We start from the raw sequence: 26,152 nt of genomic DNA, 5'->3' as shown, positions 1-26,152 counted from the left end.
ATTTAAATCAAGAGAACTGTAGGGTACGATCAATTATCATGATTCATGTCGTCTCAAAAATCCTTCTGCAGGTGAACGTCTAAAGCCTGATGCCAGACTAGCTCAAATCATGGTGAACAGGGCGTTTCATTTTCTTTCTCTTCAAAACCACTTTGACCAATCATGTTGCCGGGGCCGGGATCTGTAGCGAACGTCTTGCCAGGCTCGGTATTCCTTCTTTGCAAACAGACACGACCTGAGACAAATGCTCTTTAAAGGTTTGAATGAACTGCAGAAATACATTTGTTCAAATTGTGCTATTATTTAGAAATACATTTGTTGAAAATCGTGTCTCTGTAGTGTGTATATAGGCTATGATGGCCTGCACACGTGTGTGTGCGTGTGTGCACACACACGTGCATGTTGTTTGTGTGTGTGCGTGAGTGAGTGTGTTTATATACAGTGTTCTGGAGGTGAAATCTGTCGTAAAGTAATTTACCAATTAAAATCAAGGACCGTATTTAGTCACCAGGATATCCCCAAGAAAACCAACCCAGTGGTCTGGCAAATGGGGACAGATGTTGCTGTGTTTCCCTCACGCCACCAACTGACTGGCTTCAGCCTAAATGCAGTGTTTAGAAAAAGTACAATAATTTAAATAGAACGGAAGCAAGTATACACTCAAAATAACCATATCATATCACGGAGGAATGTTTCCACCTTACAGCTACTGGATATCTTTCTCAGGTAAATGGCAAAAATATATCTTTATGTAGGCCCTGTATCTTAAATGCAGCTCATAAACTAAGTCGACTTGGAAACATAGTATGGGTGTGGTCTGAATCCCTGGCCCTCCCCACTGTGTTGCGTAGTTCAAAGGCCAGAATGCTGTCAATAGGCACGTCCCCGTAATGTGAGTGGCCTGGCCTGGCCATGTGAGAGTACGGTAATTGCTTTCCCGCTTGGCTACGCAGACAACCGGGGAAATAAGACTCCACTCATTCAACTGGCAGGAAAGAATAGATAGAAATTGAATGCGGAAATTGATGACTTGAGATTGGATTGGCAATGAATTTGGCAGGGATCATTTTCAGATGCTCGAGCACACTTTGATTAACCCAATAACATAATATGAAGTCAATCACTGATTTCCATCCCTTTAAACTGTGATTAATGACCTATAGACACAAATAAACAACGACCAAGCTAAACGCGCACAACCACAGTTTGTGTGCCCGACCACAGGTAGCGTGCAGGACAAACACAAAGATCAACAACGGCTTTAACACTCCAGTGAAAATGCCAATGACCCTGTGTGGGATTTACAGCCCTTGAAATTGCCCCCTCCATTTATTTGTGGCCTGCGACTGCTCCTCGTCTCTTCGACTAGGCAGTTGGACGTAATTGGAAACATGGCGACCGCGGACTGGTTGGTTTGTTTACGAGCTCCGGCTGCTCTCACGCCATGGCCGGGGTCAGCTCTACCTCTCTCTCTCTCTCTCTGGAAGGTAAAGACGAGGAAGTCTTTAGCTGTGGAAAGATTTTTCATGTAAGATAGCAAATGGCAGACATTGTCTTAAATAATAGACACATTCCCACACAAATGCATTATTTAAATACCGAAACGCACTTAAAGCGTGCGTTAACCCAGCCTCCTTTCATATATATGAAAGGAGGCTGGGTTAACGCACGCTTTAAGTGCGTTTCGGTATTTAAATAATTATAAAATAGTTTATTCTTTGGTTAACTTTGGGTTGGATCAATAAATCGTAGCTCCAAGAATCCAACGGTGTGCTCCGTCTGAGATCTTTGTTGGGGTTTCCAGCTCCAGTCCGGAGCTGTGTTTGTTATTGAAGAACAAACACAGCAGAGACTGTGTGCGCGGATAAACTCCCTCCCAACATCTGGAAGCGTGCTTAATGATCATTTAAAAACAAGATGAACGGTTCGGCGAAATGACAGGGGGGCGTGGCAGGCTTCCCTGCGGTTGGGGTCTCACGCTTCCCCTCACATGCACACGCGGGTGGCTCACTTCGTCGTTCGTGTGGTGACGCGCGCGCGCTCCCTGCAGGAAAGAAGGCGGGATGGGAAGAGAGAGAGAGAGAGAGAGAGAGAGAGAGAGAGAGAGAGAGAGAGAGAGAGAGAGAGAGAGAGAGAGAGAGAGAGAGAGAGAGAGAGAGAGAGAGAGAGAGAGAGAGAGAGAGAGAGAGAGAGAGAGAGAGAGAGAGAGAGAGAGAGAGAGAGAGAGAGAGAGAGAGAGAGAGAGAGAGAGAGAGAGAGAGAGAGAATATCAGTTAGTCAGTCTTGTGTCCCGCTGTGATTCAAGAAAGAAATTCTCTCGCGTCCCGATGTGATTTATATACTGGTGAAATGGGGGGAGGGATTCGGGGGTTTGATATCAAAATAATATCCAAAGTTGTGTTTTCTCCAGCTTGCAGGGGAGCTGTGCTCGTGTTGATATTACATTAAGGTTTCGGAACGAAGAAGGCTTTGTGTTTAAATCTCATGCATAGGATCTTGCTTTTGCTTTATCTTCTTGGGGCCCCGCCCATTACTGCTGTGGAGAAATGTATTTCATATTCAGAGCTGCTGTCCGTATAGCAGTATAGCAGGGGGCCATTCCAATAGTATATTCATCCATCTTATTCCATCTCAAATATATTATTGAATATAATACATGGTAAAAAAGGGACGTCCATTCGTAATTACAATATGGGCACAGTGGACCTAACCTCTCTGACGTTGGTATTCTGTCTTCACTTTGCTCTCCCCCTCTATCCTGATTCCTGTCTCGTCTTTTATTCCCTCCCTCTCCATTCGTTTCCCCAACCCCCCCCCCCCCCCCCCCCTCTCTCTCTCTCTCTCTCTCTCTCTCTCTCTCTCTCTCTCTCTCTCTCTCTCTCTCTCTCTCTCTCTCCTCTCTCTCTCTCTCTCTCTCTCTCTCTCTCTCTCTCTCTCTTTAGTAGGCCTACTTGTTTTATTCGATTTTAAATTGTTTAGTTGCTTTGAGTTTATGATAAGTCAATAAGTCAATGTTAATGTTGTAAATGACCATTCAATTTTGATATTTGATATTTTTTTAACGTGTGTATAAAGTTAAAGGTGGATAAACTGTATGGCAACTAAAAATATACTAAAACATTCAGTCATCGAGCCAGTGCCTGATTAATTTAATTATTCAACGTGGATTTCAGATTATTCATAATGCCCTTTCAAATCCTTCCAATGTAATAACCCTGATGAAAGTGTCACCGTAGGGCACCTCATTACATTCTGATCATGTCACACTAATTCAATTGTCGTTCTTCAGTTGGTTAACCTTTGATGACATCTTGTGGCGAACCATGTTACTGCATTAATGGATTAACTAAAATGCGTTTCGTCAGCTTTGTTAACGTGGAAGAAGCGCAAGCGAAACATCAGCCTTCAAAGTAAAAGTCTCTATATTATAGGACCCCCACCAATCATTATTTAGCGGAGCCAATAGAAAGTATGAATCACAAATATGGACTTTTATATGTGTTTCATACAATTTATGTTCCATTTTATTTACTTTAGATTCGTTGGCAAAAGTGTTGGCCGGCGAAATAGCTCTTACTTTGAAGGCACACAGGAGGCGGTCAGAGCTTGGCTGGAGAGTGAGGGATTTCTAAAAGATTTATGCAGGAATGATTGCAAAAATATATAGGAAAGCATCATGCAAAGCCATATGCATTTAGCCTCAAATGAACCACAAGCGACGGTGTGTGTTTCGTCCGACAGTATTTAACCTTTCAACGATACTGCCACATCAGCAACGCTGCCATTAACCAACCAGATCATCGGTTACTCGTTTCAACACAAAACCCGGTAATATCGTAGATTGAAAACCCGAATCAAAATAACCCTATTACATCTCATGAGGGCATTTCATCGTCTGTAGAGGATTCGTTATTCTTTGATAAGTGTTAGTGATGGCAGACAGCATCATGAGTAAAGCTGCCACGATGGAGATCCCTATTAACAGCAACGGGGATACGGGGAGTCTGGCAGGGGATGACAGCCTCGAGCAGGTAAGACCATTGACAGAATATCTGTTTAACGTTACAGGGTATAAATAAAATATGTGTTATTTTCCAGTGGATGATATAACTTGAGTATTGAATCACTGGTTTGACATGGGACGTTTTGTCTGTTATCTAATCCTGTTCAGGCCTAATCCGCGTCATAACATCCGTGTTCAGAGGATAGTACCAAACATTCATATTCATTTTTTTGGGAGATTTAATCACACATCATCACTGTGCTGCTATTTGTGTCGTGTCTCATTTCTACACAGGCTGCACAGATTCAATGGAGCTTAGATGAGAAGGTATGGGACTAGACGAGAATAAATGAATGACACTAGACCTGCAAACATCATTATGGTTCTCTGTTTTGACCTCATGCACATCAGATGGTTATGGAACGTTACCCCTAATAGTTCTGCATCATTATATGGACTCTGTAATGACCTCAAATGTCCCTCCTACATATCTATTCTCCTTTACATTGCAAGATTCGTTATTGATGTTTTGTTAGGCCTATTAAAAGTCTCAGGTAGTGTCTCATGTTTTAGTCTTTATTTAATGTTGCTTTTAACGCACAATGACCAAATGAAAACCGCTGTTAATATGACTACCTAAAAATATGGTCTTTAAGTTAGGTTACACAGGAACAGTATGTAAACACAAACAAACCGTGTGTTTGAAGATTATGGTTTGGGTTTATCAGAATTTGCAGTAGGTTATGGTCGGGCAACAAAGATAATGTGTTGGGTTTATCAGGTCAGTTGGTTCTAAAGATAATGTATTGGGTTTATCAGTGCATGATGGTGGTTATAATTTCAATGGTTTGGGTTTATCGGGTCATATAGTTAAATGGTTAAGGGGTTGGGTTTATCAGGACTTGCAGCAGGTCAAGTGGTTATCAAGATAATCTGTTGGGTTTATCAGGTTATAGTGTGGTTATGAAGATTGTATGTTGGGTTTATCAGGACTTGCAGCAGGTCATGGTGTCGGGACCCAACCTCAACGAGACCAGTATTGTGTCCGGGGGCTATGGCGGCCCAGCTGGGGGGATCATCCCAACCAGCTCGATCAAAGGTAGCATGACTCTCCCCTAACCGCCGGCGTGTATCTGAAGTTCACAACCTGGTTTTCATACACTTATGTCACAAATGTGTTTTGTGTTACTCTCCAATAGAGAGATTGTATTATTTTGTGTATGTTCTCCAACTTATACAGTGTCTAAAAAAAAATCTAGATCAATAGATAGATTGATAGGTAAAGTAGGATTGATTGACATTTTAATGTTCTTATGTAAAATGATCCCGCTGTATTTCTACTACCATGCGACCTTGTTTGTCAGCAAGAGGTGATGGTTGAATGAACAGTGTGTACCGGCATATTCCTACGTAGGCCCCGCCGTTCGTTACAACCCTGAATATTTGGACCGAAGGAGAACTCCTGAGCAGAGAACAGGTGTCGGTGTGCAAAACCAGTCTTTCTGTTTATTTCAACGATTTGTCTGAACGCCTTGCTCTGTCGATCCGTGTCGACTCTTTACCCCTGTCCATTTGGGTTCGGCTTATTGCCTGGACAAAGGATGCCGATGACACTTGCAGCTCTGTAAAATGCTTCTTCAACATCAATAACAACCCGGCAGCATGCTTCGAAAAAAGAGCTCATGATATTCTGAAGGCTGTTCTGTTGAATGCTTTGTTTATGAACACTGGTCATAATTGGCTTCGTTGCTTGACAACCTTTGAAGGGCCACGAGAACGCCTAACCCTGCTTCCTATATCCACTTCAAGTTTGTTTGGTTCTTTATTTCCTGGCTATGCATGGTAAAACCGCACGTTTCATTGCACTCTTTAGAACCATTCCACTGCATCGACGTTTCAAATGTAATGTATTCTTGATCTTGTAGATATAAATCTTGTTATACAGTGGATATCAAATCGCTTTTTATTTTAATTCTTCAATCACTCATTCTTCCTCTCGTGTGTGGAAATATACATATTTTTATATTAATTACATTTTAAGCCCCTTTCATTCAGTCTTACCCTGCCAAGTTCCTGAAAATTACATTGATAGGGTCATGTGTGAATAGCTACCGGAATCTATGTAACTGGACATCTGGAATATAGGTATTACAGCCACCCACTGGAGATAAAGGGTGAAAGACAGAAATCTTCCAGAAGATAGCTGCATATGTTAATAGGGAAAATCACTATTGGTGCCTTAATAGTTATCTCAGTAATTGGGTTAGGGTTAGGGTTAGTACTGTGTAAAAACGGACTTTAGATACAATAACTCATAGTAATTATTATAAGACAATGTTTCCTAACATAATTAACATACCTTTGATATCCACACCTGTTTGCCTTGCTCCTGTCCGCCCCTAACCCTAACATCAACACCATTTTGTTCCCAGCTGTGTATGTGCTCTACCATCAGAACATTCTGTACATGACCTGACATTGAAGAGTCACTGAAGCACTCAAATCTGACCAAAGCAAGGGCATCACCTCTGGCCAAACATGTGCTACTGCAACCACTGTTCCTGATTTAGTTACTGCTTCTATAACTGTTTTCTGATTAGCTGTTATAAAATTCCGCCGAGTTGGAGCCAATCATAAGATAAGACAAAACTTTGTGGTGCGTTTGCTCCCACAATCAGCAAACATAAAAACATAAACCTAAAGACATACGAGACAGAGTAAATCTAAAATCCACGTAACATTAAAGGGGACCTATTATGCTTTTTTGACTTTCTATGACCTATAAACGTTGTTATAATGATTGATAGTCATGTTTAACCATACTAAAGTGTCAAATAATGACGTACATGCATTTCGACGTATTCCCTGCTGACAGTCTGGGGTGGCTGTGCAGAGCGCTAAACACTCGGGACAACGTTTGACAGAGAATGCTGGAAGCGCCCAGATGAGAGGAAGAGTTTCCCGAAAATCTACATCGTTTTTTGTGCATGGTTAAACATGACTATCAATCATTATAACAGCGTTTATAGGTCATAAAGGTCGAAAAAGCATAATAGGTCCCCTTTAAACACATCAGACCCCGTGGTTTCAGTAGCGTGTTGCTGTGGTTAGATTTGAAGGCCGTAAGGCGACTCGTGAACCTCATCAGCGTCTCCCTCCATCTTCCTCTCATCCGCACGCTCATTCCAGACATCCGCATGAAGGCCCGCGCCGCTAACATCCAGCACAGCCCCCCGTCAGGTCATCCAGTCACCAGCATGATTCAGCAGCACCCAGGTACTACCCACACCCCAACACCATCCCCACACCACCGCCCCCAACCTCATCAACACCACCGCCACCACCCAGGTACCACCCGTCCACGACCCCCCCATCTGTCGTATGTCCCCCCCCCCCCCCGCCTCCACTACGTCTCAATCTATACTCAGGTATAGTCGATGATTCCCAACCTGTGGGCCGTGACCCCCTGTTGGGGGGGGGGGGTCAATACACTAAGTAGTAGTATAGAATGTGTTGAGTTTTTGCACTATTGTACATTTATTGAGTATGATTAGTATGTGTATTAATTGATTGTGAATGATCTTGTTTATTTATTGATGTGTGTTTCTATATTGTTTATTTATTGATTAGTGTGCGTGATTATTGATTAATAAGCATATTCATGGATTATCGATTATTGTGTGAGTATGCATTTATTATAGATCAGTGTGTGAATTGTTTACGGGTTTGTATTGATCAGTGTACATTGATTTGGTTGTGTGTGTTTGTGTGTGTGTGTGTGTGTGTGTGTGTGTGTGTGTGTGTGTGTGTGTGTGTGTGTGTGTGTGTGTGTGTGTGTGTGTGTGTGTGTGTGTGTGTGTGTGTGTGTGTTATGGAGTACTGTGTGTGTTTGTTGATGATTGATGGTTGCGGCGTGTTCACCGACTGGCTTGATTGACAGGCTCCATGCACCACAGCCCTAGCGGCTCCGGGCTGGCGTCGGAGGAGGTGGCCCGCGGCGTCGCCGTGGAGAAGCTGGACAGCGTGAAGAAGTGGGGCATCAACACCTACAAGGTGGGGACGGGGGGGTGCTCAGAGAGGGGCTAGCGCGGTCATGTCTCTGTGTCCATCCAGGTGGGGTTGGACCTGCTGTTTGATCATTTTGACCCCCCCCCCCCTGACCTCCTGCCTTGTGCTCTGATCAAAGCGTCCTGTCAGAAATCTATTTTTACACCAGTGTGCAATGTGCATGTGAATGGATGAATGTGTGTATCTTTCATAGGGCTTCGGTTATTGAACAAACGTTTTCAGTAACCCAATATAAATAGATTTGCATTATTTTATATATCATTTATTAAACTACTGTAAATACAAACACTGCACACGCAAACTGTAAGACCTATTGCATATATAATAAATATGTAATAACATATTTCCCATATAGATGAATCACACAATAACACATGTTGGCTATTCATTCGCCCATGTGTTTCCTCAGCACCTCACACTTAAAGGGGACCTATTATGCTTTTTCGACTTTTATGACCTATAAACGTTGTTATAATGATTGATAGTCAAGTTTAACCATACTAAAGTGTTAAATAATGACGTACATGCATTTCGACGTGTTCCCTGCTGACAGTCTGGGGTGGCTGTGCAGAGCGCTAAACACTCGGAACAAGGTTTGCGATTCACTTGTTCACATTTCCGGGAAATCATCTACGTAGAGGCACTCCTGCCGCGCCCCCATATGCCTGGTCAAATCTGCCCGCGCGCGCGCGCTTCAAGGAAGGTAACCAATCACAACGGAGTTGGGTTGGCAGGAGGGGGGCGAGGGGGCGGAGAAGGACGAAACCGAGCGTTGACAGAGAATGCTGGAAGCGCCCAGATGAGAGGAAGAGTTTCCCGAAAATCTACATCGTTTTTTGTGTATGGTTAAACATGACTATCAATCATTATAACAACGTTTATAGGTCATAAAGGTCGAAAAAGCATAATAGGTCCCCTTTAAGTAAACGATGCCATGCAAACATATGACCCCATGTTTGCGCGTCCCGTCAGTGCACCAAGCAGATGCTGTCGGAGCGGTTTGGTCGGGGCTCCAGGACCGTGGACCTGGAGCTGGAGGCGCAGATCGAGGTGCTCCGGGAGACCAAGGTGAAGTACGAGCAGGTCCTGAGGCTGGCCACCGCCCTCATCAGCCACTTCAACAACATGGTGCAGACACAGCAGGCCCTGGGCGACTCCTTCGCCGACCTCAGCCAGAAGTCCCCTGAGCTGCAGGTAAGCCGCCGCCGCCGCCGCCGCCGCCGCCGCCGCCGCCGCCGCCGCCGCCGCCGCCGCCGCCGCCGCCGCCGCCGCCTCCTCCAGTACCCCACTCCTCGGATGCCTCACTCCTGCAGGACCTTAGCCGCCCACTACCTCTCTTCTTCCCTCCTACCTCACGCCACCCATTCCTCCCCCAGTTATTTTTGTGGACAACATTATGTTCTTTTGTTCTTGCATTTTACTCGAATGATGAATTTATTAATTGATGAAATGTACTAATCTGATCAATGACTCGACTAGACTAGACTGTGAATGTGCAGCCTCCCACACATCCAGAGTCAGATATTCAAGTTTGTGTTTCGCAATGATTATCTGCCTGGACTTTCCCTCTGATGCAATTGATTTCCAAATACTGCTGCTATCTTCTGTTGCTTAATAACTAACGCCATGGCCCGGTTCTCATCACTGAATAATGTTGAAAGTAGGGAATTATTATCTTCTAAAGGGACTTTTTGTGCAATGTTAATCTTTTAACATTACACATTATTCCGTCTAATTCGGATCAAAATCGTTCAAATTGGTCCGTAGATTGCTCACCTTTCCTGTGTGATTGGTTGAATGGAGTTAATCACTCATCCATCTGAAAATTAACACTTAAAGGAGCATTTCACCGGTGGAGGCATGAATATGTATTGAAATTGGGTCCTATATGTAGTCGAATAATAAAATAAAATTCTAATTTGGTGCCGTCTTGACCGAGAAAAGGCAGGAAGCTGATCTAGATCTCTGCCTATCGGACATCTCGCTGTTCCATCTACCAAGCTGATACCGCAAGACTGCTTGAAAATCATTTCACACAACATTTCTAGTGAAGAGTATTAGTTGGTGAACTCAGTGAATTATACTTCAGTTTTATCAACAGCCTCTGTTAGCTTAGCTTCAGACGCTGTGGATGTTAGTTTCTGCTGGCACTGCTCTAATAAGTCTGTAGTGGTCAGTGCGTCAGTGGTTCCCACCCTAGGGGGTGGGACTAGTGCTTGTAGTCTTACGAGAATCCTCCCCTCTTACTGTCCGTCCACACCAGAAGCGAATTGAGCGACCAAATCGCCGGAAGTCATTCACTTTCTATGGGCAAGAGCGACCAGAGCGACCAAAGCGACCAACGCTACCAGCGGCCAAAGTTGAGCGACCAGAGCGTCAAAAAGAAGTTGAAAACTTTTTAACTTTATGCAAATGACTATTATTCGCTTCAGCGACCAAACACTGACAGCCAATCGGAATGTAGACGCTCTTCTCTTGCGTGGATCCCAGGGAACATCGGCAGGCACTTTGGTTCCTACCTACCTTTATTCACTCACTGAACAAAATGTCGGCTGAAGTATTAATCGCGGCTGTAACTGGGCACCCGGTGTTGTACGAACCCACCCTTTTTCAGTTCAGAGATCGAAACGCCATAGTGGTTTGGATATCAAGTGATGATAAGCGGGATTATTTATAGGCTACATCTAGAACGTTCGTATTTAAGCGGGAATCATTATAATTTGCTCTACATGCCACCAATCTAACCAAACAATCGCGTGTAGCATGCTTTAAACAAAACCAAAAAAGTATTTGAAATCGTCACATAAACAAACTAATCGACAAGACGAGGGATAAATGACAAGGGATATATCTCTTGTCTTTTATCCCTCTATTCCCCACTATTCACGGAGCCTGAGGTGAATAATTTTTAATTAAATAGTCTAGATAGATAGATAGTCAAGTCTTTATTAATACCAAACGACACAAATCGTCGGGAATCCATTTAGGTGGTTCGTCCCACACAGGACAGTAGCCTACAATACCACACAGAACAAGTCTGACTGGATAATACACACAATACATCACATTAAAACTAGACACGCGTTGAAACGCATACGGCTCCTTTAAATGCGTCTGCATAATTGAATTGTACGTCATGAGCGACTTGAGCGACCAAAGCGAACAGAAAAATTCGCAGCGAAACTTTGTGAGCGACCAGAGCGTCCTTGACGCTTTGGTCGCTCGTGGTGTGGACGTACAGTTACACTTCCTATTTACTTCTACGCAAAAATCGTCATATTGCGTCATCTTAAACAGGAAGTGTTGGAGATCGATACGGATCTCTCCAGTCTCTCCAGAAAATAAGGGAATGATGCACGACCATTCAAAAGTATGAGTGGGTTTCTAACGATACAAAGCTTAATGGAAATGGGTGAAGTTTCCCTTTAACTGCGCTGTTTTTGCGCTCACCTACTGTCTCCTCACCTTGTGTAACCTTCCATGGCCAGTATGCACTGTATTTCTAAAGATCCTTTAGAAATACCCTCTCCCTCTCTCTCCCTCTCTCTCTCTCCCTCTCTCTCCCTCCCTCTCCCTCTCTCTCTCTCTCCCTCTCTCTGCAGGATGAGTTTGGTTACAACGCCGAGACCCAAAAGCTGCTGTGCAAGAACGGAGACAGCCTGCTGGGAGCCATCAACTTCTTCGTCTGCAGCATCAACACCCTGATCAACAAAACCATGGAGGACACCTTACTGACCATCAGACTGTATGAGGCTGCTAGGTGAGAGGGGCAGACAGAGGGAGGGAGACCCCCTACTGACCATCAGACCGTATGAGGCCGCCAGCAGAGAGGGGGAGACAGAGGGAGGGAGACCCCCTACTGACCATCAGACTATGAGAACACCTGTTGAGAGGGAGAGATAGAGAGAGGGATGGAGACACCCTACTCTATCAGACTTTTTGAGAACGCCAGGTGAGAAGGAGGGACGGTGAGGGAGAGAGGGAGAGACACAACGGAGGAAGTCCTTTTAACCGTCTGGCCATACGAGGGGGAGAGGGGGGAGGGAGGGGGAAAAGGGAGCTTGCAAGAGAGAGCGAGAGAGAGAGAGAGAAGGAGAGAAGTGAAGGTAGAGCTGTCCACCGATTAATTTTCTTAATTGCGTTTGATCACACACTTTGCGGGATTAATCGTGCGGTTAATGCATCTTCAATCACGCACCAAAATACACTCCGGAAAAAAGCTTTTATTTGAGCGAGAGGGACATCGAGAGAGTTATGGTTACCAGACACAAAGGTCAACGGCAATACCAGCCTCTGTGACCCTGGGTGTGTGTGTGTGTGTGTGTGTGTGTGTGTGTGTGTGTGTGTGTGTGTGTGTGTGTGTGTGTGTGTGTGTGTGCAGGCTGGAGTTCGATGCGTACCGGTCGGACCTGGAGGAGCTGAGCCTGGGGCCCCGAGACGCGGCGGCGGCGATGAGGATCGACGCTGCCCAGCAGGACTACCACCTCCACCGAGACAAGTACGAACGCCTCCGCAGCGACGTCACCATCAAGCTCAAGTTCCTGGAGGAGAACAAGGTCAGTAGCAATCCAATAGTATTGTTGTTATTAATAGCATCAGGGGCAGTGATGCCAGTAATGCGTTACTGGCCTCGGACCAGGTTTTTCAGTAACGAGAAATCTAACGCGTTACTATTTTCAAACCAGTAATCAGATTAAAGTTTGTCGTCAAAGTCACTGTCCCCGGAACAATTGTTGCCGAGGGGGGGGGGTGGAAGAACAATTGTTGACAGGGGGGGCAAAAAGTTAGTATTGGCAAAACCGGTTGTATTTTTGTATTTTGGCAGGGGGTGTTGTCGCAGCTAAATGTAACTAATAAAGTAACTTGTAATCTAACTTAGTTACTTTTAAAATCAAGCAATCAGTGAAGTAACTAAGTTACTATTTTAAGGAGTAACTAGTAATCAGGAATCTGATTACTTTTTCAAGGTAACTGTGGCAACACTGATTAGGGGGTTCGACTCCCAGCCGAAAGGTTCAGGGTTCAAACCCAAATGGCCACAGCCTACCTGTCGGTATTCCTTGGGCCAGATGCCCCCACGCACCTTCCTGCTACTTAAAGTGTAGTGCAGATTTAGAAGCGAAACTCAATGCCCCAAGCCAACAACATGGACGCCAAGCGCCCGGCAAACTATAATACTCGATTTTCAATTAAAAAGGTATCTGGAAGGCTTATTTGATGGGTTTTCATGCCAAAACAAAGATCCTGGGTTCAATTTGCGCCGGAATTACACTTTAAGGACCTGGTTTTAGAAGTAGCTCATAGCCAAATGACTTACCTCCTGCATCCTCCTCACCCTTCTCCTATGTCCTACTCTCTCCTCCTCGTCCTCTCATCTCCTGTATTCTTCTATCTCCTCTCCTCTACCTCCTCCTCCTCCTCCTCTTCCTCTTCCTCTTCCTCTTCCTCTTCCTCTTCCTCTTCCCTGCAGGTGAAGGTGATGCACAAACAGCTGCTCCTCTTCCACAACGCCATCTCTGCCTACTTCGCTGGCAACCAGCAGCAGCTGGAGCAGACTCTGGTCCAGTTCAACGTCAAGCTAAAGCCCGGAGCCGACAAACCCTCCTGGCTGGAGGAACAGTAGACTGCAACATGCCGCATACCTGGTGGGGGCGGAGATGGAGGTGGGGGGGCGGGCCGGGACGGGGGGGGGTCTGATGGTAACGAAGTGGACTAATTGGAGGTTTTAAGACGCTTGTTGGTTATGGGGAAGTATGTAAAGACGATGACTTGTCTTGTCCAATCAATATCACTTGGCTTTCATAGATCGTGCAATGATTTCGATTCCATTTTGATTATTTTTGTTTTGTTTGTCCGTTGATGTGTCAAAATTATTTCCTACCACTTTCGTGTGCGTTTTATTTGCATTACAATTAACTTTATCGTTCAATCATTTGCCATGTGTGTCCCGTTATTGTTTTTTCCGTGTTGATCACCAACCTGTGGAGGAATTCACCGACCAGTGATTCAAGGTCTTATTCTTCAGTTTATCCGTCACTCATTCTCAGACATCCAGAGAATCTGTTTACACGGAAAGAGACATTTTCATGAATTTAGAACCAATGAAAATCTATCAATAAAACAAAATGGATTGCCTTTCTGAACTTGTCCCTGAAAGGAGGTCCACCCTTGGGATAACTAACTTCTTGGTTTAGCGTATGTCTATTTTTTCTGCTGTTCCTGATTCAAAAGCAAATACGTCTCGAAGCATGTAAAGAATATTTTTGGTGATGTTTAGTCAGGCCTTGCACCAGAAGCTCAGAAAGACTATTTTTATGGCTTGGATGTCTTGCTTTGAATTGTGGGGTAGCAATATCATTATAAAAGAGTACCCCTCTGTAATTATGGGTGAGAAATAACAAACTTGACGATAGGTCGGAATTGGCGATATGACACTTACAGTATCACATGTTGATGTAATGCTTTCTTCAAGGACACAAGCTTTTTGATTTCGTATTTTTCTATTTCCAATTACTTACTTATTTCTTTTACACAGGTACAAGATTTGTTGTAGTTTTATGTTATGTTTTCTGTTTTGTCATAGTTTATTTTCTGTGTCTAATGCTGTACGTATCTTTTGAATTGTGTTCAAGATACTTCACTGTCTACTTTTGTTTTTGTATAGTCTGAAAGATGTATGGCACTTTGTGATGTACATGAAAATACATTCTAATATATCGAAAGGGCTTTCTGTCTTATTATCCTGTGATCAACAGTCAGACGTTCAAAAATGTGTGATTCGTCATTCAAAAAAAGGTGTGTGTGGCACTAAACCCTCAGAAAGATACGGGATTAACTTGTGAAAGAGAACACAGGACAAGATATTTTTGAATGAACAGTGTATAGAAATAAAACATACCAGCTGGGCATTAGCCGTTTCTACCATAGGTGTCTTAAAACACTGATGAAACTCGTATTAATAGTATTGTGTGAGGATGACTTAAATGAACATTAACAGCATATCAAATGTGCTTTAAACGATTCGCTAATTATTAAATAGTACGCACCGTCTGTCAAGCAAGAAGAACGTGATGGGTGCTCTTATCTGCGCGTCAGCATGATGTCATATTCCGGAATAAAAAGGTTGAACGCAAGGCCTTTAATTATGGGTTTAACGCAACACCGTTTTGTATACAAATCCAACAATCTCACACTTATCGGATGCCCTACCCACACAAACATTTGAAACCTCATTCAAGTTCGCCAAGTCTTTGTTTTTAAATGCACAGTTGTTCAAACATCTATTTAAAAAGAGTTGTAATTTGATAGCTCTACCTTGGCCGCTGACACGTTTCTTTGGCCAATATTTGAATGCTACGTTCCCCACTATTACATAGGCCTAAGTTTTGGTTAACCCTAAGTGCCATCGTTAGCATTCAGATAAACAGCTGACAGGTAAGGCATTACGACCTTAATCACGTGAAGTTATTGTGTACAGTCCACATATCAATATTAACTTTGGCAACCGGTGAACCGGTTGCCCAACCCACCGCTCTACCTTACGCCTTGCGCGTAACGTCGTGCGTGTAGCCCATTTACATTTACATTAAGGGCATTTATTAGACGCTTTTATCCAAAGCGACTTACAAGTACACTGCGGGACCTCCCAACTGGGGTGAGAAGTAGGTCTCTGCAGACCACGAGTGGGCGCAGCATAGGACGCAGAGGTGGCGCGTGAACGTGAAAGGGTTAACTGGGTGTGTGGACTACCAGGTGACTTTTGCTGTTCGTCCTGCGAGTCCACTTGATATCCAGAGCTTCGTGCTGTTACACGAGCGAGCACAGAAACAGACGGGGCCTGTGGTGGATTATGGATTATTTGGATAATGTTGAGCGCCTCTAAGACAACTAAAGGTAAGTCTCTCTTTGATCGAATTGACCTTTAACTGACGGAAAAACGGCCGTCTAACCAAATTAATAAATTGTCTATTAAGTCGGGCTGTCGGTAATTATTTCCCTCAATCTGTTCCCTCCTGCTTGGAAGTGTTTAATGGGGTTTAAGGGATTGTGTAAATACTTTTTATAAGTCAAACGTTGATCTTCCAATCTACTTCCCAAGCCTCATGTTTATGATGTTAACAAGAAGATTATCTCTGTTATCTCCCCTTTTAATAATTGCTCACTGTCCCACGGTCATCATGCAGCTACAATAAAAGAAGAAAACAATTTCTGTTCTGACTGTGCCTCCCATGACAACAGATGGCCCCGTCCTGCGATGCCATGTAGGCCAGTCGCACATCGGTCAGAGATCTTTTGGGTAGAAGATGCCACCACCTCCTCCTCCCCCACCCCCGCCTCCACCCCCACCCCCTCCCCCACCACCACCACCACCACCACCACCCCCTCCGGGTAATAAGGTCCATGTAGATTCCTCGGGTCACAATCTGAAGCCATTCCACTGGGATGCTCTGCCCACGGCCAGCGTGGAGGGCAAGCACAACATCTGGACGGCAGAGCGTCCCCGTGGGGAGTACAAGCTGGACACAGACCGCATGGAGGAGCTCTTCAGCCACGACAGCCCGGGGTTGGGCTCCATGAAGACTAAGACCCTGCACCGCATGAGCGTCAAGCCTACCTCTGCAGGCCGCGGGGAGGCGGTGAGTAGTACCATCAGGGGCTCCGCCATTCCCGATTTGATTCAGTCCTGATCAGATCCCCAGCATGTCCTTAACTACGCAAAACATCAAGTCACACTTAATCACGATGATAAGATCATTTGTGGATGTGATACCCATGCTAACATCTCTAACCTTATACCTAAACTTAACCATTCTCTCAAGTTCTCAACTAATTCATGCACTCAAAGGAGATATATGTAATTAATATACTATGCTAGATCATAAAATTATCATGATATGTCAACAGAGATTAAGGTAACACGCTAAGTCTAAATACTTCTCTGACAAGTATGTTCTCGTTCAAACATAGGTTCTGGGTCAGAGAATTAGTTTTTGTTTTGGCCTGTGTGATATGGTTCACTCTTTTTTCAGGATACCGGGTTGCCAATTATGAAGCAAATTTGTAGCCATGGAAGCAGGCAAACACACAAGAGCAACTGAGATTCTACTAAACTCCATTAGAAAGCTCCATGACCAGAGCCGTGCTAAAATACTTGTAAATCTTGGTGTAACATATGAAAGAGGCAAAGACAGCTCAGAGCCCAGAAGGACGAGAAGAGAAGAGACATGCAAATATGGACATTAGCTGATCAGCTTACAGTGAATGACTCATCGTCATAATAATTGCGCTGATTTAAAAGTGAGATGTTGCGCTCTGCTCTTTAGGCACTCGTGTTTGTTCAGTGTCCACACCTGGCAAGTGGTGTGAGCTTCGAGATTGGGGAGAAGTGGGCGGGGGGGGAGACCATTCTCTCCAATATGCGAATTTCGACTGCAGTAGCCATTTTAAACAATCAGTGTCAATGTCACGTATTGTACCTTCATAATCTCTATCATAATACCTCAACTTAACCATCTCTAACTTAATAGCTAAACTTAACCAACTCTTACCTATGACCTAAACTGTCCGTCTCTTACCTAAAACATAAACGTCACCATCACTCACCTAACACCTAAACTTCATCTTTAGCCAAATGCCTAAACTTCAGACATCTTAGCCCCTTCTGAAGCTCTGCCGGATAAGCGTGAACCGTTGACCGTGCATTGTGTTTGTGGCTAGAAGATGACTGTCTGGTATTTGTCCTTGAAACTGCTGACATAGCAAGGCCTGTTCTTTAGATCGACATGGATTTCTTCCGATCATGAGAACTGATCACTTATGTGGTCTGAGAAGGCGTGTAGCTTTTGTCGTGCTGTAGTATAGGATTCTGTAGGGCCGAATATGTTGTATAGTTAGAGGGGAATGGCACATGTTTTTATGGATTATAGCACTGCAAAAACAGTTGTATAGCATAGCATATGTATCGTAGCCTAACCTTTAGGAGAGTGCAGCAGATGCAGCATAACCATATAATCATATGTAGTATTGTGTTGCAATGCACATCCTAGCACAAATTGTATAGGGTACTGATAATTAGCATATAACCTATGTATAAGGCCTATAGCATAGTGTAGCATAGTATATGAAATATAGCATAGCACATGTTGGACATTTATCATCTTAAGTAAGTGTTCCTCTTCAATAATCTAAATTAGATAATATGTATCATTCATATGAATAATACTGGGTTACCATTCTGTATTCCTATTGGCTCTACATCCTGTAATGAGCGCGTGACTTCCCTTTTGTGTCCGCTTTACTTCCCCGTAAACGTCTATTGTCCTGACAACAGTTTTGTAAACCTGTTTTACAGTTCTCTTGGTTCCCCTTGCATTAGTATTTGTGTGTACAGCGTGTGTTGTTTAACAATCTTGGCTCTATAGTTCACTTCTAGGAGTAGGGAAATGTACTCAAACAGCTGGCATTAGACTTTGTACTTCCGGCAGTTGTATACTGACGCATGCTGTCAGGACAGAAATGTTTTCTGAAAAACCTTTCTGACCAAATAATAAACACTCCCTTCCATTAGTCTACTTTGTACAGTGTTTGTGTCGGGGCGATGACAAACAATGGAGGGCCAAAGGGGATGGTAAAACATGGAAATAAATTTGATATTGAATTTTATCATTGAATTATGATCCCTGAGTTGGACATGAGGAATATCATAGCACGCACTGGTTTGTGATAAGCTGTTGATTAGTTGATCAGTAATCAGTGAAGTCTATGCATGCTTTTATCCTTACCACCATTACTCTATATAGGATTAATAGTGAGTAATGGGATTGGTATTTGGTTGATTAATGGCATTAAAAGCAACACTGAAACCCTATCCTTATCTCCACAATAGCATATCATCATGAGCCTTTGATTATCTTTATACTGTTTGTGCTTCAGCTGTTTATAGCAGTTTAGCAGTTTATTTCCTTTTTTATGAACATTTATACAACTCATATTGTGTATGTAAAAAAATATATATAAAAATGTGTTGGGGTAGTTCGTTTTTTAATTGGAATAATTATTTCTTTATCTTTCTAAAATTCCTATTGCTGTTCTGTGACACACACATTTTCTGTCTCTGAAGAAGTACATATCATCTTTTAATGCAAACTTGTTTCGTTACATCTTATCCTAGGTCACCATTCTGAACCAAAAGAGGAGCATGAACGTAGGGATTTTCCTGAAGCAGTTCCGGCGGTGAGTCATTGACCATGATCACCCGGCTATGAATGATCCTTCACCATCCCAATGTACACACTGCCAAGACTCGCCTGGCCCACGCCCACACCCCACTCCCTGTCCTACTCAGGGCTGGCCTGCGTGTCAGTACAGGCAGCAGCCGAGCTGTTTCCCCAACGCACTCCCTCTGATAACCTGCGGCCGACGCATTGCAAAATGAAACCAGTGCTTTAGGCTTAATGAACTCGTACAACCACAACACTCTTCTGTGTCGTGTGTCATTCGTGGTGTGTTTCTTTGTATTAAGTAATGCTTCCCGACCTGGACTACTTGGAGAGTGGTTATGATGACACATAGTTTTCCGGGATAAAACATGCATTTTTCACAGCTGAGCTGTTAACACACGTCATAGGGTGATGTAGATGTGTCTTTGAATAAGTGATTTGTAGTGTTGGCCTCGAGCAGTCTAGCAGCCCTGCTGCACACATGCAGTGCATGGGTGTAGCACGGAAAGGCAGCCCGTGTGATTTCCCATTACTAAGGAGATGGTTAGGAACAGAGAAGTAAACACAGGCTGCTAGCCGTCCCACTCACCTCCCTGTTCCTGTGTCTCTATTGCCCCCTATAGGCCAGTACGGGACATGATCGCAGATATCAGCTCAGGAACCAGTACCGGGTTTGGCACTGGGAAACTCAGGGAGCTGTGCAAGATGCTTCCGGAGGAAGGAGAGGTATGTGGCATGTTTGTCTTTTCTTTTTTTCTAATCCATATTCCTTGAAGCTGATTGGCCGAAGTTTGTAGAGCAATAATATGCCCGTAAAAAGAGAATCCAGCAAGCTGAAATAGTACTCATGCTGTCTCTGTTAATTAATGTCTGTGTTTAATGACTACTTCATATAGTTGCAATTGTATTCCTTTGAAGGGAAACCAAAGGCTAACTGTTGTAATGAAGTGTGGTGTCCTCGGGATGAATGGGTGATTGGGTGATCGGTTGATTGGATGAATGGATACAGGTGCGAGATTTGAAAAAGTTTAAAGGCAAAGAAGCAGCCCTTGCCGAAGCCGATCTGTTCATGTTAATGCTGGTCAAAACCCCGAGGTGAGTGACTTCATTTTAAAAATCGAATTTACAGTCACCATGGAATAAAAATGGACTCATATTATTCACACACTCAACAATGCATGCTACGAAAAACATGTTACGCAGCCATGTTTATGCACCACACCAACGTGCTGTAACTAGGAGGATCAGCTACATTTTTCTTCCCCTTCACTTCTGTCTAAACCTGTTGGAACGTATCGCGTTGTGCCCTGTAGCTACGAAGAACGCCTCAACTGCCTGGTGCTGCAGGAAGAGTTCTTCCCCATTATGGAGGACATGAAGCAGTCCATAACTTTGTTGACAGCCGCTGCCAAGGGTAATATATTTTTACCCATGTCTAGACTACTTGTATAAATGTAATTTAAAGTTGCAGGGCGGCTCGGGTCATCAACATTGTCAATGGGGCAGTTCTAGCTGTTTTTTATAGCATTTTTTATTGATATATAATAAGTATGTAATTAATAAATAATAAGTATGTGTGTATATATATTAGTTTTAGTTTTCAATTTGCATGTCTTCTCTTTTCACCTTGTTTTCGGAAATTTTGCCAACCCTTGAAATTACAACGAGTGGAACAGGTACACGATGTGAGAAACATTTAATATTTATGAATTTACTTCTTTTTTTTCACAGAGCTCCTGGAGTGTGAAAATCTTCACTCTGTCATCCTTCTGGTGCGGAAAACGGGAAATCACTTGAACGCTGTGAGTGGCTAATGTCTGATGATGTTCACTGGAACATTGATATCAAACAATGTTTTGTAAGCACAACAATTTAAGGAGAAACCCTCTAAGGAGAAACAAATTGCCTTAACCCTCAACATTTTAAAAGAAGGAAAGCCTCTGTGGCAGCTCTGTCAATAGACCAATCGATTGAAATAATAACAACATAACATAGAGTTAGGGATAGTCAAACCTCAAGGCTAAATACCAGAATAATCAGCGAGGGTTCTGAGAAACACCGTCATCTCATGTTTTCTTTTTTGTGACGTCAGGGCAGCTACGCTGGCAGCGCCATCGGCTTTCGCATGTCATCGCTCCTGAAACTAGTGGACACCAAAGCCAACAAACCTGGCATGAACCTGATGCATTACGTTGTCATGGTAACTCTCTCCTCCTTCGCCCCCGGGGGACAGGATTCATCAGTCGTTTTGGTGTTGTCACACTTAGTCCTTGAAACCTTTATTAAATCTACTCATGGAATACCTTTTCTTTCTGCCTTGCGTTTTGTGTTGACAGGAAGCCGATAAGTACGACTCCAACCTGCTTCAGTTTCCTCAGCAGCTCAAACTTATCGGAGCCGCCTCAAGGTACCGACAGACAGACTTGATTTTAAAGAGGAACCTTCAGACTCTGCTATGTTCTGATATAAGAGAGTCCTTCTTCATTAAAGTGTTGTGGAAAATCAAGGTCTCCATTCCTTTCAACAAAAAAGTTAGACCATTGCTCAGAATGGAGCCAATGGAAAATGCTCATTCTGGAACAATAACGTCAATGGTCCAATTTCTCTGCTATTTTTCAGAGTTATAGCCAGGTTTTTCCCAACAGGCTCATAAAGCAGGACTCTCTTATATTAGAATAATAGCTGAGCATGACACCTTTAAACCTTCAACGTCTCCTCCATGGTTGTTTGTTTTGATGCCACAATGGCTCTTGATTCTGCTTCCTGGTTCCAGGATCAACAAGGATGACATCAGTGCAGAGTTTCAGAAAGAAGTCAAGCGAGTGCAAGTCGCCAAAGTGGAAGCAGAGAAACAGGAAAATCTGAAGGCACTGATGGATGACTTCCTGAAGGTACTAGGACCTAGAGATCATGGACCAGGCACTACTGGAGTCCAGAAGTTAGCTCCAAATAAACAGTTGTCTTCACTGTAAAGTCCATGCCGTTCTCAGCAACACCTGTACACATCTTTGACACTGAACCCCCTCTCGATCACCCATCATTTCGACGATCAGTGACCGGATATATATACGTCTGCTGTCTTCCAGGGTGCTGCCTCTTTAGTGACTGAAACGCAGCAGAGTCTGGAGGCGCTCAATGCAGCCAGCGACAGCGTTGCCCAGTTCTTCGGCGAGGACCCCAGCAAGTTCAAACTCCAGGAGTGTTGCACCATCTTCAGCACCTTCTGTGAGAAGTTCATGAGGGCGATCCAGGTAGAGAAGCGCTCGAACTTCGCCCCCTTCCGTTCGATTTTCATCATATGAGTTAGTTTTTTTTTTTATGGTGAGGTAAGGGTTTAAGGGTGAGGTTAGGGTCTGGTTTTATGGTGAGGTACGGGTTTGGTTTTAGGGTGAGGTTAGGGTTTGTTTTGAGGGTGTGGTTGGTTCTTAGGGTGAGGTTTGGTTTTAGGATGAGGTTAGGGTTTGGTTTTAGGGTGAGGTTTAGTTTTAAGGTTCGGTTAGAGCCTGGTGAATACAGGGTTCAAAGAGTAGACAAGGAGATGGCACACATTTGCGAAGGGAAAAATTACCGAACATTGAAAACAAGATAATTCCAGCCCTTAATACAACCAAATAGAAGATAAAGACCAATAAGAGAACAAATTTAATTACAGGAGGATTACAATTTGGGTCAGTATATAGGACAACAATTCCAATGGGGTACATATGATAGATGACTTCCCCTTTGGTTCTTTACAGTTTAGCAGTGCAGTGGGAAGCTGTCAGTAGTACCATCAGAAATAAAACCGATAATTTCCTTGCAGGAGAACAAAGATCGCATCGCATCGGAGATCAAGAAAAAGAACCGGCTGCATATCGCTGCCAAGCGTCGCTCCACTGCCACCTGCGCCTGGGAAAAGGAGTCGAAGGGCATGGAGCTCGAGTCCTTCCTGCACACCTTCGCCTCCAGCCGCTCATCACGGAGGAGGATAGGGAAGTTCGGGAAGGGCAGCCCTAACAATGGGAGCCCTAACAATGGGAGCCCTAACAATGGGAGCCTTTCAGAGATCTGTGCCGTGGCTATGGCGGACCACACAGGTCCCAGCAGGAGTTTGGTCGTCCTATCCGAGGAGAAGGGACCAATCAGACAGGACTCCGCCGCCCCCAACCTGACAGACAGCTCTCGGCTCGACGAGCCCCCGCCTCCAAGCAGGGTTAAGGATATTTCCTCAAAGACTCCCGAGGTTAAGCCTCCCAACGCAAAGTCGGACTGCGACGTCGCGGCGATCGCCGCCATGAAGCCGGACAGCGGCACCTCTACGGGAGGGCGCGTTGTTGGGATACATAACCGGGAGGAGCAGGAGCAGGAGGCGGAGCCGGTCGGCAACACGCCGGAGGAGGCGCAGAAGCTGCGCGAGGCGTCCAGGAAGGTCCTCCGGTACCAGAGCAGCCGAGGGAGCGTCACCTCGGGCGACCAGGTTCTGGGAAACGTCAAGTCCCCGGGACCCACCAGCCAGCCCACCCAGCGGCGCACTTTAGACCTGGACGACCTCCGAGGTTTCCCAGAGGCCAAGGAGGGCAAGGAGCCCGCCAAACGACCCCTCTCTGATATCCCCCTCTCCAACGCCATTGGACGACGCCACACACTGTGTCTCCCGTCCGGTACGGCCAAGCAGGCGGAGGAGGAAGACGAGGTTTGGATGCCGCTCAAAGAGAGAACTAGGCCGTTGTTAGGAGACCTGGGGAAGATGAAGTCGTTGGAGTCGGGGCTTTACGCCAGTCTGATTACGCCGAGATTGTTCGACGGCTTGGAAGACGGGAGCCCTCCGCCCATGGAGGAGAAGAGGAGTAAAACAAATTTTCCATTTCCTCCTGTGCTACCAGTTGAGGATTCTTCGAAACAAAGCCAGGCAGGGACATCAAGTCAGGCCCTGGCAGGTAACCTTCCAAAGAAACCACAAATTAGTCCTGACAAAAGTACAAATGTCTGGCACAAGTCGGACATTTTGGGATTTTTCAAACGTCTCGGAAATAGGACCAAACTGCCAAACACTAATGAACCTGCATATAGCGACGGCACAGGGTCCTCCGTGTAACTGTGGGATTTTATTTTTGCAGGACATCGCATGTCCAGACATTTAGACATTATCCAGACTATCCAGACATTTCAATGACTTCTGCAGTGACAATTAAGTAAGTACCCATGTCACCCATGGCTGATGTGCACGATTTGATTTGGAAGGCTTAGGAGGTAGTGAGGAGACGAGATAAAAGGGTTGTGTGGAAGTGACTGTAGATGGTTACGCTGTAGAGCAGGAGTATTTGCCACATATTACCACTTGGTGGCAGCATGTTACAAGTACAACGCATAACAAGAGACACGGCATAGACTGTATAAGTTGAGATGCCCTGCTCTGCAGTAAGAAATGGCGTGGAAGGAAAGTGATTTAAAGACAATAATTTTAATTGAACAGTAAATGGAAGTGGTTAAGCCTCATCAGATATGGGTGTTCTTTATACTACTGTAGGCCAGTTGTTCTAACTAAGCATAGGCTACAATCGTTTTGCTGCCAGAGCTTAAAACACAAGCTTTTCAAGGATCTTATTTAATTGAACACTTTTTTGTATTTGCTTAGTTTGCTTAAAACATACCCGGGCTGCTCTGCTGAACTGTACAGAAGGCATCCATCCTAAATAAAGTTTTGCAGGGCTTAGTGAGGTATGGGAGCCACGTGTTGTTGTTATCTCTATTATACATCCTGCGTACTCCAAAGCAGGGCCTAAACCCCGGACTACATTCAGAGATGATCAGCACTAGGACTGAAATGGGCATGGGATTAAAGTTGGTTCCTCAAATCTATGTATTAAGTACACTCAAATTGTAAAGATTGTAACGAAGGGTGGTCACCGACCGATGTGATGTGTCCCACATTTATGTTTATTTATGTATTTTATTTGAGGGGGTTTATTTCCGAAATAAATACATTTGAAACACTTGGATTCTGCCTATGAAACTGCAGGAGGCAGTTTATTTCAGCAGTGTCTACACACCAGCCCTACCAACTGGAGCCTGGAATGTCTTAACATGGATTCAATGTTTCCTGGTCCATGCTATCCACTGAGGAGGACTCGAAGTACTTGTTTGGGTCCAAATCGTATGCAAATGACCTTGAGTTTCTTTATGTCGTTTTCTTATTGCATGGATTTACTTTTCTTTTTCCCTACAAGAATATAAAAACAAAATGTGAACAAACCGAAGTCATTAGTGAGTAAAAACCAGGGTAAATATCGAAATTCCACAGATTTCACCAGTTATTTTTACCGTCTTGTTATAGCAGGTCATAACCATCAGGTATATAACATGGCTCCGCTCGAGCCTTTTGCTACTCTAGTGCTATGCAGCTGCGAGCGCCACCACAGCCATCTTGGCTGGCCCGTGAAAGGGGATGCAGTTTCCATGGCAACCCCACGTCTCATAATAAAAGAAAGTCCTCGCCTCCACCCTTTCACCCACCCACCCCACCAAACCCCAACCCATTCAGCTCCTGCGCGCGGTACGGTAACTGTAATGTCTGTTCCCACTCCACCACAATATTTATTACATACATCTCTATATTTATTTTCTTTTTACACTGTGACCTACCCACCCCCTGATCCCTCTCATCCCACTCCCCAAGTTCCCGTGGAGACTATTTACTCTGTAACCGGGGATGAGAAGAGTTATCGCAGCTTTAAAATCCTCCGCTCAGGGACACATTTCAAGTTTCTAGATGGAATCGTGATTGTCCCTCGCTGTACGCCCCGCAGTTGTAGGCTACAATAACTCTTCCGGTAGTCCTATACCACCTCCCATGTCTGACCCGCCCGGATCACTTTCGCTATCT

At 44.4% G+C, this 26,152-nt stretch overlaps 2 protein-coding genes across 9 annotated transcripts; both read left to right on the top strand.

Annotated features, from left to right (window-relative positions):
* The first annotated feature begins 3,596 nt into the window (after window positions 1-3,596).
* LOC130406366 (arfaptin-2-like) lies at window positions 3,597-13,722 on the top strand. 8 transcript variants are annotated; one of them, XM_056611897.1, is made up of 10 exons: window positions 3,597-4,031; window positions 4,298-4,330; window positions 4,994-5,102; window positions 5,418-5,480; window positions 7,193-7,279; window positions 7,944-8,056; window positions 9,044-9,265; window positions 11,674-11,831; window positions 12,453-12,627; window positions 13,542-13,722. In XM_056611897.1, exons 1-10 carry the CDS (start codon window positions 3,933-3,935, stop codon window positions 13,692-13,694), a joined length of 1,212 nt encoding a protein of 403 aa, XP_056467872.1. In that variant the 5' UTR covers window positions 3,597-3,932; the 3' UTR covers window positions 13,695-13,722. The 8 variants fall into 8 exon arrangements, with proteins under 8 accessions (XP_056467872.1, XP_056467871.1, XP_056467874.1 ...); XM_056611896.1 differs by having other exon boundaries at window positions 5,418-5,486; XM_056611899.1 differs by lacking the exon at window positions 4,298-4,330.
* A 2,718-nt stretch (window positions 13,723-16,440) lies between these two features.
* On the top strand, window positions 16,441-25,537 carry LOC130406421 (excretory canal abnormal protein 6-like). The gene is made up of 11 exons (XM_056611985.1): window positions 16,441-16,707; window positions 19,242-19,303; window positions 19,914-20,016; window positions 20,300-20,385; window positions 20,604-20,704; window positions 21,022-21,092; window positions 21,383-21,490; window positions 21,627-21,697; window positions 22,064-22,181; window positions 22,377-22,541; window positions 23,093-25,537. Exons 1-11 carry the CDS (start codon window positions 16,603-16,605, stop codon window positions 24,362-24,364), a joined length of 2,262 nt encoding a protein of 753 aa, XP_056467960.1. The 5' UTR covers window positions 16,441-16,602; the 3' UTR covers window positions 24,365-25,537.
* The last annotated feature ends 615 nt before the right edge of the window (window positions 25,538-26,152 follow it).

This window comes from Gadus chalcogrammus, chromosome 16 (assembly GCF_026213295.1).
Source record: "Gadus chalcogrammus isolate NIFS_2021 chromosome 16, NIFS_Gcha_1.0, whole genome shotgun sequence".
Classification (NCBI taxonomy): domain Eukaryota; kingdom Metazoa; phylum Chordata; class Actinopteri; order Gadiformes; family Gadidae; genus Gadus; species Gadus chalcogrammus.
This window is presented reverse-complemented; position numbering and strand designations above follow the sequence as displayed.